General features: G+C 48.3%; 1 protein-coding gene across 1 annotated transcript; it reads left to right on the forward strand.

Annotated features, from left to right (window-relative positions):
• Positions 1 to 254: 254 nt before the first annotated feature.
• Positions 255 to 9757, forward strand: UNG (uracil DNA glycosylase). The gene is made up of 7 exons (XM_016208751.2): positions 255 to 424; positions 1069 to 1275; positions 1901 to 1996; positions 4136 to 4233; positions 4905 to 4993; positions 5898 to 6076; positions 8587 to 9757. The coding sequence occupies exons 1-7, from the start codon at positions 293 to 295 to the stop codon at positions 8725 to 8727; spliced, it is 942 nt and encodes a 313-aa protein (XP_016064237.1). The 5' UTR covers positions 255 to 292; the 3' UTR covers positions 8728 to 9757.
• The last annotated feature ends 3066 nt before the right edge of the window (positions 9758 to 12823 follow it).

Raw genomic sequence — 12823 nt, forward strand, 5'->3', positions numbered from 1 at the left:
CTACTCCACCCGGGGGTACTTTTACCTCCCGCCCCCGCAGGGGTGCGAGGCAGGGACTTGCCCCCAGGCAGCGGCGTGGAGAATGAATGAATGAATGAATGAATGAATAACAGCCCTGCCCGCGGCCGCCCCTCCCGCACATGCGCACCAGGCCCTCGCCGCCCCCAGCCCAGCCCACCCCCCTCGGTCGGAGCATGCGCGCGCGGCTTGGCGCCAACTGCAGAGCGCCGCCGCCTGCGCCAGCCTAGCGGGTCCCCGGGCGGCGCGCGGTCGCTTCCCCCTCGGCTTCGGGATGATCGGCCAGAAGACGCTCTACTCCTTCTTCTCCCCGAGCCCCGCCAGGAAGCCACGTTCCCGCAGCCCCGAGCCGCCAGCCCCGGGGACCGGAGTGGCTGCCGTAGCCGAGGGGAGCGGGGATGCAGCGGTGAGGCACGGCGGGGACCTCTCGCGGGGCCGCGGAAGGGGGGAAGGGAGAGAGAGGGAGGAAGGCGGCGGGCCCCGCGCGACCGAAGAGTTGCAGAAACCCGCGCCTGACTTGGTAAACTGGGGTCTCGCGTCTCTAAAAACAGCCTCCACATGTTCCAAACCCGCTGCCTAGGTTCAAAACAGCCGCCGGCGGCCATGCTGAGGGGGCCAGCCAATAGGGGCGAGCCTCGGAGCCCACGGCGCCAATCAGAGGCGAGGGGGCCGCCCTTCTCGGCTGGCGCCCAATCGGAGGAAAGGAGGGGCGGGACCTCGGGGAGGGTTTTTGCCGCGAAAAGACCGCGTGGGGACGCCTAGCGGCGGGGCGGGGCGCCTGGGTGCGGGGCTTCCCCTCCTGCGAACCGCTGCCCTCCGCCCCTTATCGGTGCCAAAGGCGAAATTGGGGACGTGGGCCTGCGAGTGCGGGGCTAGGCTAAGGCGTGCGTCCCCAGAGTCCGGTTTTGCAGCGAGCGCCCCTCCGAGCGCGGCTGAAACCCAGGGATGGGCGTCCTCTGCCGTGGGCCTCTGGGCTGGGGGCGGAACCTGCGGGCGCCCGGGAGGGGCCCGCTGCGGCGCCTGACTCGTGTCCGCGGGGACCCCTTGCAGGCCAACCCCTCCAAGAAGGCCCGGGCGGAGCAGGAGGAGCCCGGCACACCGCCCTCGTCGCCGCTGAGCCCCGAGCAGCTGGTGCGCATCCAGAAGAACAAGGCCGCGGCCCTGCTCAGGCTCGCGGCGCGCAACGTGCCCGTGGGTTTCGGCGAGAGCTGGAAGAAGCCCCTCAGCGCAGAGTTCGGGAAGCCCTACTTTATAAAGGTAAATGAGCGGCGGCGGGCCCAGGCCTCGCCGTCTCCTGTTTTCCCTCCGTTAACGTCCTTTTCCCGTGAAGGGTGTAAAATAAAACCTGTGCTGTTTGGAATCCGCTCCTTTAATGTTAGTTAGAGTTTGTGACTTTTTTAAGATGATACCACGGCTGCTTTTAATCCATTTAGTGAGTCTGCTATCGAGGGAAGGGCGTCCCAGTAAAAACCACTCGCCAGACTGCTTGGAACCTGGCTCCGCCCTTTAAAAGGGGGGAGGGGTTGACAACAGGAAATCAAAGCGCGGAAGCCAATCAGCTTTGACCCTGTCCAAAGAAAGGGCGGGAATTGAAGAGTGCTGTTTTTTATTTGCTGGGTTTTCCTTTAGAAAATTTAAAATTTTTTTTATTGATTGGTTTGAGAGAGAGAGAGAGACAGAAACATCTCTAAGTGCCCTGACTGGAGATCGAACCTGCAACCTTAGCTTAGTGCTCTAATCAACTGAGTTCTACCCGCCAGGGCAAAAAAAGAATTTGGATGTAAAACAAAGCGAAGAGTTAGATAATGCTTAAGTTAGCTTCCTTATTGAATTCACGTGCTTTTCATTGAGAACCTGATTTTAAATCTAGTTTCTCTTTCAGCTAATGGGATTTGTTGCAGAAGAAAGAAGACATCACACTGTGTATCCACCCCCACACCAAGTCTTCACGTGGACCCAAATGTGCAACATAAGAGACGTAAGTACAGGTTGTGGATGAGATTTCGGAAAAGAAGTGTGGCAATCAAGTAGTATTTCTTAATTAGGGGCACTGGGGTTAAGCCACTGTCCATAATTCAGTAATAAGTAAAGTAATAAAACTGGGAGATTTGTCAGGCTATATTTTATTTATTTATTTATTTATTTGTTTGTTTGTTTGTTTGTTTTTAAACATATCTATTTCAGAGAGAGGAAAGGAGGGAGAGAGAGAGAGAAAAACATCAATGATGAGTCATTGATCCGCTGCCTAGCCTGCAACCCAGGCATGTGCCCTGACTGGGAATCGAACCCCGATCTCCTGGATCCTAGGTTGACACTCAACCGCTGAGCCACGCCAGGCCAGGCTATATTTTAACCTATATTTACTCTTTCTTTTTTTAACATAGACCGTGTGTCTCTATATGCTCTCACTGCTTGTATTTTATTTAATCCTGAAACCAACCCCAGACCAGTGTTAAATATTGTGGTGGTAGTGAGGAAACTGAGGCATGAAGCAGTTAGTCCTATTCATTTGGTTCTAGTCAACCCCAGCCTTGCCTCCACCTCCTTCCTGTTCTTGTACTTCAGAGTTGAACAGTGGGGCAGTCCTCTCCTCACTTCGTCTGTTGAAAACCAACTAGATCCATGGCACCACACTGAAGCCAGTTTCCCTCCACCTTTGTGATCTGGTTTTCCTCTAAACCTCCCAACTATGTTTAGTGTTTGCTTACACCAGAGGTTTTTACACTTTGTTCTTACTCTTTTCCCTCCCCTCGTTCGTAAGTTGAGAGCAGGATTCCTATTAGATAAAAGTGAAATAGGTGAATAAGCCATCTTGATAAGGCTGCTGGGCCGAATACTTAGCAAACTTCACAATTTTCATTTTAGAGGAAGGACTTTGGATATAGCTCCTCGTTTCTGAAGTTAAAAAAAAACAAAACTAGTCCTTTTAAATTCAGTACTTTTCACCTTTTTCCAGTAGTATGTCCAGTTTGGAATTCCAGGGATCGATGTAAATAGGGAAGAGTAAGAAAAGAGCATGAAATTGGATCAGATGGCCCAGAGTGGCTTCTTTGCAGAAGAGCATGCGGAGGTTACCTGGCTCCTCCAAGGTTGTCCCTTATCCAGGACCAGGACTGAAAAGCTTCCTTGATGGGACAGCTTGCTTTATGCTGGGGACAGTGTGAGCACCAGCGAAAGCTTCCTGATTATGGGAATGTCAAAAGCTGGGTTTTGAAGGGTGAGGTGTATGTCGGCTCTGGAAGATTGATTCTAAGGTATGCCTTGAGCGGAAGCGTGAGAATGAAGCAGAGGTGGGCGGCCCGTGACGGTGACCTAATTACTTTTCACTGCGTCTTGCCGCCTACTCCCATGGCTCTTGACCTGAACTCATCTGCTCTCCTTCCTTAGAGGATCTAGGGAAACGGGCCCCTTTCGTAGGCTGCCAGTGTGGCACTCGAATTGCTTCAATTCATTGGACAGCAACTTGTGGTGTGTCTATGGAAATTTAAAATACACTTACTCTCTGACCAGCAACTCTACTGTTATGAATATTCCATAGAAATAAAACCAAGAGTGTGGAAAGATATATGTACTGGGGTGTTTACTGCTTGACTGTTTGTAATGGGAAACAAGCTGACTGCCCATCGGGGACTGGGCTCTATTGGCTTGAAGGATGCCCAAAGTGTGTGACATGAGAAACACGAGGACGTAGGGTAGTGAGTGCAATAACCCCTATTCTATAGGTAATTAAAACTGGTTGAATCAGAATGGGACGAGAACTGGGAGATAACTAACCACTTGGTATGTTTCTGGGTGGTAGTACTTGTTTCCAAGGGTGTATTTACTTTTGTAACTTGACAAATGAACGGGATGAAAAGCAAAGTTGACCCCAACTAGTTTCAAATACCTGTGTCAGAAGGGAGGGGGCAGTGTGGCAGGGTGACTGAGTGAAGGAGAATTTGGTAATGGAAAGGAAGGTGCAGGTCACCTGCTTTCTTCTGTGGGTTCTTAGTTGGGTCAGCTGGGGAGGCTGCCCTACTCGTTACCATGTCCCTTTGTGTAGGTTATTGGGCAGCCCAGTGTTCAGTTCCACTGCCTACAATAGAGCATTGTTTAATTTGTCACCCGGTATTCACAGGTGAAGGTTGTCATCCTGGGACAGGATCCATATCACGGACCCAATCAAGCTCATGGGCTCTGCTTTAGTGTTCAAAGGCCTGTTCCACCTCCACCCAGGTACGGTTGCTTCATAGATGCCTCAGGTCCAGTTGCAGTTTACTCTCAGATGTGTTCTTTGCAAATGATGGGTGTGCTTATTTGGGGGACTTTCGCTAGCCTTTGGAGCAGGATTTCTCTTTGTCAGCACTAGTGACTTTTGGGGGCTGCGTCTTTGTGGGGGAGAGGGTTGGTCCAGGGTATTGGAAGATGTTTAGCAGTACCCCGTGGCCTCTACCCAGCAGATGCCAGCAGCACTGCCCCCTAGAGTAGAGAGTTCTAACAGTGGCAATGAAAATGTGTTTAGACATTGCCAGATGTCCCTTTCGGGACAGAAATCATCCCTCTTTAAGAACCACTGCTTTAGAGGATTTTTATAAATAAGTATATAGAGATCAGAAACTAATTGAGCATCAATCGGAAGGGAGGTTGTAACTCCTGGGCCAATTTACTTAAGTCTTCCGAAATGCTGTTCCTTAAACTCAAACATGAAGGACTCTGGCAGGGTTACCTGTCAGCAGGAATGGCGGTATTGCCTCATGAATCAGTGCAGTTTGCTCCCTTGTCCCACTGGGCTGGCTTTCCACGCTGTAATTAATGCACATGTCTGTTGGAGGTTGCCAAACTTTCAGAATTGTGCTTAAGACTGTCTTTTGGTTTTGTGTTTTTTTTTCCTTCCGGCTTGCTTTCAGTTTGGAAAACATTTATAAAGAGCTGTCTACAGACATAGATGGTTTTGTTCATCCTGGCCATGGAGATTTGTCTGGGTGGGCCAAGCAAGGTAAACCAACCACTGCTACACGTCTCGGGCAGATTCCAGTAATCTCTTTCCTGTCCACTTGCTTATGTTTGTAAAAGATAGCCATGAGGACGAGAGGGCCCTAATAAAAGGGCTAACCTTGCAAAGTTTCCCCTTTATTATTATTTTGTTTGTTCCCCTAACCTAACTTTGACCATTTAGAAGGTGGCCTCACTTTCGCCATTTCAACATAGGTTGTGGCTACGGGACTTTTTTCTTTTTTTAAAAAAACTAAATTTTTTTTTTTTTTTAGATTTTTATTGATTTTTAGAGAGAGGGGAAGGGAGAAGGAGAGAAACATCGATGTGAGAGTGAGATACCTAATCGGCCGCCTCCTGCACACCCCTCACCAGGGGATTGAGGCCAAAACCCAGGCATGTGCCTGGACTGGGAATTGATCCTGCAAACTTTCGGTGCATGGGACGGCACCTAACCAACTGAGCTACACTGGTCAAGGCTTTTCTTTTTTTTTTAACAAATAAATTATAACCAGGATAAAGAATATTTACCCTTTGGTTTCTTGCATTTAGACTTTTTTCCCCCCAGTGAAACACTTTGGCCCCCTTTTGTTATTTTCTGGGGTTATTTAATATCACTTAGGATATGGTTTAAAAGCAGTTCTTTCTGATGACCGCTGGTACATAACACACATTCACTGTTGCAAACTTGGAAGGTGTTGAAAGTGCAGAAGTGAAAGTTGAATGCCCTCTGATAGCGCCAAGAGGTGCCCAGCGGTCTGTTGAAATGCTTTCTCTGTGACCAAATTTTAGCTAGCAGCTCTGGATCCCATCCTAAGAATGCTTTCCTCATGTGGTTAGCCCTGTCCATGGGTATCTGGCCGACTCGTTCAGCCTGCCTTTAACCTCTTTCTGTGGTATGTTTGTAGGTGTTCTCCTACTCAACGCTGTCCTCACGGTCCGGGCACATCAAGCCAATTCTCATAAGGAGAGAGGTTGGGAGCAGTTTACCGATGCGGTTGTGTCCTGGCTAAATCAGAACTCGAGTGGCCTTGTCTTCTTGCTCTGGGGCTCTTATGCTCAGAAGAAGGGCAGTGCCATCGATAGGGTATGTGGTTTTTAACAGTTTCAACCAGCTGAGAATTCAGGAATCCTTGCAGTGCGGTCCTGGAAAATCTATGTCATAAATTGAGGCTTGTTTTCCCTTAACACTGATAACTAGGGTTGGGTTTCCCATTCAAAACTGAACAAATTTAGGCAAATTATAGTAACGATCAGTGGTGTATGAGGAAAGCAACTGGTCAACTTCTGATTTAATGTAGTTACTAAAACATAGAAAGGTACACAGGTCCCTGGCTACCATTCAGTTAAACGTTACAATAAAGTCAGCGATTTCAACTGGTGCGCCACAAGAATTTTTAAAACATGCAATACCTGACTATTTAGAGGCACTGACCTCTTTTCCCCTAGATTGTCAAAAAAATGACAACATTGAACACAATAGTTGTCCGGTGTGAATGAATCAGTTATGTATATATTTTTTGGTCAGATCAGCAAAAATGTATTTTTTGGTGTGCCGCAGAATTTTAGGAATTAGTTTATGTGTCATGAAATGAAAAAGGTTGAGAATCACTGATCTCTACCCAGTTGTCCAGTCAGAAGTCCTATTCATAACACCTCCCTACCTTTTTCCCCCTTCTTCTCCCCGCCCCCCATCTCCAGCCAGTCATTCATAGCCCGCCTTCTCTCATTGCTGTCTCTTACACCCGCCCCCACCAGAACACCTTTGCCTTGATTTAGGCCCCTCTGATCTTGCCTAGAGCATTCAGATGCTTTCTCCCTAGAGGCCTTGACTTAGGCTGACAGCTGGGGTCTTTGGCATGGCCTTGGTCTGCCTCTCAGCCAGGGCTTTCCTCCTCACTCTGAGCTCCAGGCTGACTGTCCCTCCCAGATTTGTTCCCGTGCCCCACTTCCCTGCCTGCCTTTGAATGCCTTGTTTCCTTTGTCTTTGTAGAGGTCTCTTCCTTCCCCAGAGGCTGACTAACTCATCCTTCAAAGCTCAGCACAGCTCACATTTCCAGGGGCCTGTATGGCATGCCAGACAGGGTGCTAATAAGTACTTGACTTCAGTTACTTCTCTTAACCCTTTGCGGTCGTATTAAATTTGGACATGGGTGTCGTACTGGTCGGAATTAATTTCCATTGAAAGAGCAGTGATACATAACATGCAAGATTATGAAGGATACACAAGAGGAATTATGAACTGATACATGAATGAATAGAGTTAAGATTCGTACGGTTCCTTGCTGTGGTGGCTGAGAGCAGACATACGACCGGAACGGTAAAAAAGCTTTGGTGGCTGAGAGTAGACAAATGACCGCAAAGGGTTAATACTCTGTACGCATTCATCCATTCGTGCTTCTGCAGTAACTAGAAGCTAGGCGCTGTTGATATTCCCAATTTATAGATGAAAATGAAGTCCGGCTTTGGGAGGCTCAACACCTTCCTGTGGCTACACAACTAAGTGGCAAAGTCAGGACTTGAACCCAGGTGGTCCAGCTCTAGGCTCTGTGCTCTTAACCGCAGGCCCGGCTTCAGTTAAGGTGCCCCCTGGGCCAAGCAACTTAAAGGCAGGGCCGTTTGAAAACAATTATTCGTTAGGTGGTTATAATTTAAATGCAGAAAAGACTAAAGAAGAAAACAAAAGTCTAATTGTCTTTCCTGCTCAGTTAACTACAGTCGAAATTTAAAAAATCAAAGTACTCCAGTTTCGTGGTTAGACAATTCAGACAGTAATGAGAGGTCTAAAATTTTTCTCTGAAGGAACTACTACAAATAGTGTTTTGGGTATCCCCCCCCTCCAATTTTTTTAATGCAATTATCACTTTTTTTTTTTAGTTGATATGTTTTGGAGGTCTCCACTTATCAGCATATGTAGCTCAGCCTTGTTCTAGTAGCCATGGGGTGTCCCATTGTAAGAACTTGAGAAAAATATTTTTAGCCAGTTGCATAACACTGGATTTATATTGTTTTGTTTAATATATTTTTATTGATTTCAGAGACAGGAAGGGAAGGGAGAGGGAGAAATAGAAACATCAATGATGATTTTTGATCAGCTGCCTCCTGCACGCCCCCTGCTGGGAATCGAGCCCGAAACCCGGGCATGTGCCCTGACTGGGAATTGAACAGTGATCTCCTGGATCCTAGGTCGATGCTCAACCACAGAGCCACCCCAGCTGGGCTATATTGGGTTTTACCTGGATAAGCAGTGCTGCCATGAACCTCCTTAAACCTGCATCTTTTGTAGGTACATACCTCAGGGTGTCCTTTAGCAAATGTGTTCTCAGTGGTGGAATTGCTGGGTCATAAGATTTGAGCACTTAACTGCATAGATGGTGTCTGTGGGAGGCTGAGACTCATCCTCTGCAGCCTCAGAGCCTGTCAAAGGTAGTTGCTGCACAAATGAGTGAGTGCGCTGATGTTCTAATGTGGACTCTGAAGGCACATAAATACACTTGGCAAGGTGGGGGGATTTAGCAAGGAGATTGCAAAGCTGTCTTAAAGTGCAGCAGTCCCAGAGTCCCAGATGTGCCTTTAGTCACCCTCACTCTCTTTCAGAAGCGCCACCACGTGCTGCAGACCGCCCATCCGTCCCCGTTGTCGGTGTACAGAGGGTTCTTCGGATGCAGGCATTTCTCTAAAACCAACGAGCTGCTGCAGAAGTCTGGCAAGGAGCCCATCAACTGGAAGGATCTGTGACCCTGAACTGGGGGGGGAACCTGGCAGTTTCTAGAAGCTGCTATTGAAGTATTTCAGTGATGAAGTCGAGTTGAAAAAAATAACAATTTCCCTAGTGATTCTTAAGCACTGCATATGGGGAAGGAAGTTTCTGTAAAGTGGCCTCGAGTCAGGCTGCCCAGGAGTGGCAGCTTTATCCAGCAGAGACTGTACTGTGACCACAGGTCTCTTTGCAGCTTGGCTTTCGCCTAGGATACACATCATAGTTCTTGGAACAGAGAGGAAGTGGAATTCTCTAGACTCTCCTCCCGTTTCCTTTACTGTTAAAGATGGGGAGATACGCACCTTTTTGGTATATAAGTGAGCTGCTTCTCGATTTTACTTGTAGGTTAAACTTTAGGCTGTAAGGTGTTGGGTGTTTTTATATAGAAAGGCCCCCTTTGCACATCCTGCTGTTCCAGTCTGGGCCAGGTCCGTCCAGTGCCCTTGGATCCTTTACCGAGCCCTCAGGCCCCTCCGTGGAGGAAATAGAACTTAAGATTTTTTTTACCAGTTCCCAGAAATTAGGGATCAACACTCTGATTGTAGCAGAGGTGAAAATTCCTAAGGAACGATCCCTGCTGTGAGCCTTCAGCCTGGCAGAGGCCCAGAGGAGCGGGCTGGGTCTTGCTGAAACTGTTCCCTGGGTGTTCCTGGGAATAGGCAGTGGAAGTTGAGCTGGAATCGGACAAAGGGGGATTTTTTTTTTTAAGAGAGGGAAATGCTTTTCTCCCAGGTGTATCCTGAACGGGGTTCTTAAGCGTAGTGCCAAATGCTATTTTCTGGACAAACCACTTTAGGATGCCTTTTTCTGCAACACTGGAGAATTTCACTCTTTTAAAAAATACTTATGTGGATGTATATATGTATTTTTTTTAATCCTTTGTTTAAGAGACCATCTTTACTAGGTCTGCACCCCCATCCTAGATCCTGTTAAAGATGCTGTTTTGCTGTTAGCTGGATTCAAAGTTAAACCTGCTAGAGTTTGGTAATAAAAGGTAGTTGAATTTTGCTTTGTGCAATGCCCTGTATCCTGCGTACCCTTCACCAGTGTGCTCCTTCTGGGCCTGGGCGTCAGAGGACGCCCTTGGGCTGTCCTTGGGCTGTTGTCGCCGCGGCAACCACTGGGCAGGAAGGGCCGCCTCCGGGCCTCCCTTCCTCTCCCCTTCCCCCCCCCCCCCCCCCCCCCCCGCCCGCCCCCGGTGGAGCAGTAGGCCGGGCTTGGGTGAGCGCGGGGCAGGGCGGGGCGGGGTGCGGGCGGGACAGTGGCCCGGGGCCTGAGTCGGGCCCCACTCCAGCCCCGAGCTGCGCTCTGAACCCGGGCCCCGGGGGGAGGCTGGTTGGGACAGGGTCTGCTGAGACCGCAAACGGCCGCTTCAGCTGGAAAGCATTCTGCAGAGATCTCGGCGAGCCTGTCAGGGCTGTGTCCTGCCGAACCCGCGACCGCGACCGCGAGGGGAGCTTCCCCACCCTCCCTCTCGCAGACTTTCCAGGAAATCTGAAGCTGGGGTGTGAGGCCAGGACGCTGGGAAGACGCGAGAGGCCCTCTGACCTGCCAGCACTGCGGGAGCGGCAGGGGTGGCCCACAAGGTGAAAGGCTGGATGGACGCCCCTGGTGTCAGATGGAAAAAGTAAAAGGGATCAGGAGGGCTGGTCACACGTGTGCCTGTATTTAAGGGTTAGAACGCCTGCATCTACGCCCGCACAGACATTTGTTAGGACTTCCCTTCCCTTGCCAATCTCTCCCTCCCAGCCTTAGTTTTCGCAGGCTTGAAGAGCAGGGCTTGTGATCCCACGCTGGGCCATCAGCAAGCAGGCCTTCACAGAAGGAAGACAACAAAGATGCATTCTTCATCCACCCTTCAGTAACTTGGGGGTCCTGTCCTCAGCACTACAATGGGTCCCCTTATCCAAGGGAGAAACGAGGGGTTAATATTTCTGCAGGAAGACAGGAAGCTGTAAGCTCTGAGTTAACCATAAAGAATTCAAACAGCAAACTCATTTTTTAAAATACATTGAATCTTCTTAGTGATGCTTTAAAGGGAACACAGAGCAGCATCTTAAATGGTCTATGACTCCCCCTTCTCCCCCAAAATAATACAAATTTAATCATTGACCTTTTAGGAACAAGGCTCATTGTGATGAACTTTTAGCTACGTAGCTGTAAATTTTTTTCACGTTTTCAAATTTGTTGCATTTATAAGTGCACTGGGTATGCAAAAATGAAAGGCAAGCTTGGCTTTTTAGGTCAGGGGTCAGCATACTTTGTAAAGGGTCAGATAGTAAGTATTTAAGCTTTGCAGTCATCCTGTCTTAGACCTACTCAACTCTGTTAACAGAGATAGCAGCCACGTGCAAAATGCAATCGTTAACAGGTGTGGCTGTGTGCCAATAAAAGTTTATAGACACTGAAATTGGAACTTAATATAATTTACACATGCCATGAGATCTTTTTTTTTCCCCCCAAGCATTTCACAAATGTAAAATCCACTCTTAGTTTGAGAGCCACAGGAAAACAGCACAGGCCATAGTTTGCAGACCCCCATTCTAGGTGCTCCTACTCAGACACCAGCAATGTTAGAGCCCAACTGCTGCATCTTCCCACTGTCCCGGAAGTTCTGTGTGGCTCGCTGTGGAGCATGTGAGAACCTGGCCAAAAATGATTTCTGTCTCCCATCTCAGGCTAGGAGAAGGGGATCTGCTGAGGGATTTTGGGAACACAAGGAAGTCAGATACACAAAATGTCCTGGGAACCCTAAGTTATAAAATAATCATGTCCAAGTCACTATCTGATCGGAGTCCAGCAGGGCAAGGTAGGGGAATATCAACTGTTTGTTTTTTATAGACCAGCATGTTAACATGCTTCCATGATTAAAGATAATACACTTCCTCCCTTTACAGTTCACTTGCTTTGGTTTGCTCCTGGCATAAAAAATCTTGGAAAGAGTTTTGTTTTTTTAAATGTATCTTTATTGATTTCAGAGAGAGGAAAGAAGAGAGAGGGAGGGAGGGGGAGAGAGAGAGAGAGAGAGAGAGTGAAAGAAACATCAATGATGAGAGAGGCATTGATTGGCTGCCTCCTGCACATCCTGGACTGGGGATCGAACCATGATCTCCTGGATCCTAGGTTGATGCTCAACTGTTGAGCCATGTCCAGCTGGGCCTGGAAAGGGTTTTGGACTGGAGAAACAAACTTTGTGGTGTGTCTGTGTGTGGCAGTGGCTTTTTACCTTTGTCATATCTTGGAGATGTACAAGGTATGGGCTCTGGGAACTTGGAAGGTCCTGGGGTGTTGACTGGTGGTGACTCAAGCTGAGAAAAGATTGGACCAAACACCTGTTGGAGACCACCTGCTAGAGACGGCCTCTTTTCCTATTTAGGGTCCTGACACTTTTGACCTGGGTGTTACAGCCTAAAGTCACCTGTTGATGATCCCAGTTGGAACCAGTTTTTAAATTTTTGGAGCATGTTTGGAAATGCAAATGTTGGTGAGCGGGGCAGACCGGGAGGTCTATACTTTGCGCTCTGCTACTCAGTTGTCTATTTCCTGTGTCTGTGTTTGGAAGTGAAGGAAAGGAGGGTCCAGAGGCTTCAAACAAGCAATTAGTGCTCCTCAACTCTCACCACGGAGTCACCTGGGGAAACTTTATTTATTTTAAATATATATTTTTATTGATGTCAGAGAGTGGGAGGGAGAGAGATATAGAAACATCAGTGATGAGTCATTGATTAGCTGCCTCCTGCATGCCCCCTACTGAGGGTCAAGCCCACAACCCGGGCATGTCTCCTGGATCATAGGTAGATGCTCAGCCTCTGAGCCACGCTGGCTGGGCTCCTGGGGAAACTTTAAAAAATATTAATGCCTGGCCCACTCCCAGAAATTGATTTAATTGGCCCTCAGGAGGAGAAGACATAGGCATGTTTATAAAGCATCCGGTTTGCAGCAGGACTGGCAACTTCTTTTCATGTGGTCAGTTCATTTTTTTTCTCTTTTATTTTGGCAAATGATATGTATGACTTTGTATTTGTTCGGTATTTGAAGAAATATATTATTCTATATTAGGTGGGAAAAGTTTGT

Source organism: Miniopterus natalensis, chromosome 20 (assembly GCF_054644295.1).
Source record: "Miniopterus natalensis isolate mMinNat1 chromosome 20, mMinNat1.hap1, whole genome shotgun sequence".
Classification (NCBI taxonomy): Eukaryota; Metazoa; Chordata; class Mammalia; order Chiroptera; family Miniopteridae; genus Miniopterus; species Miniopterus natalensis.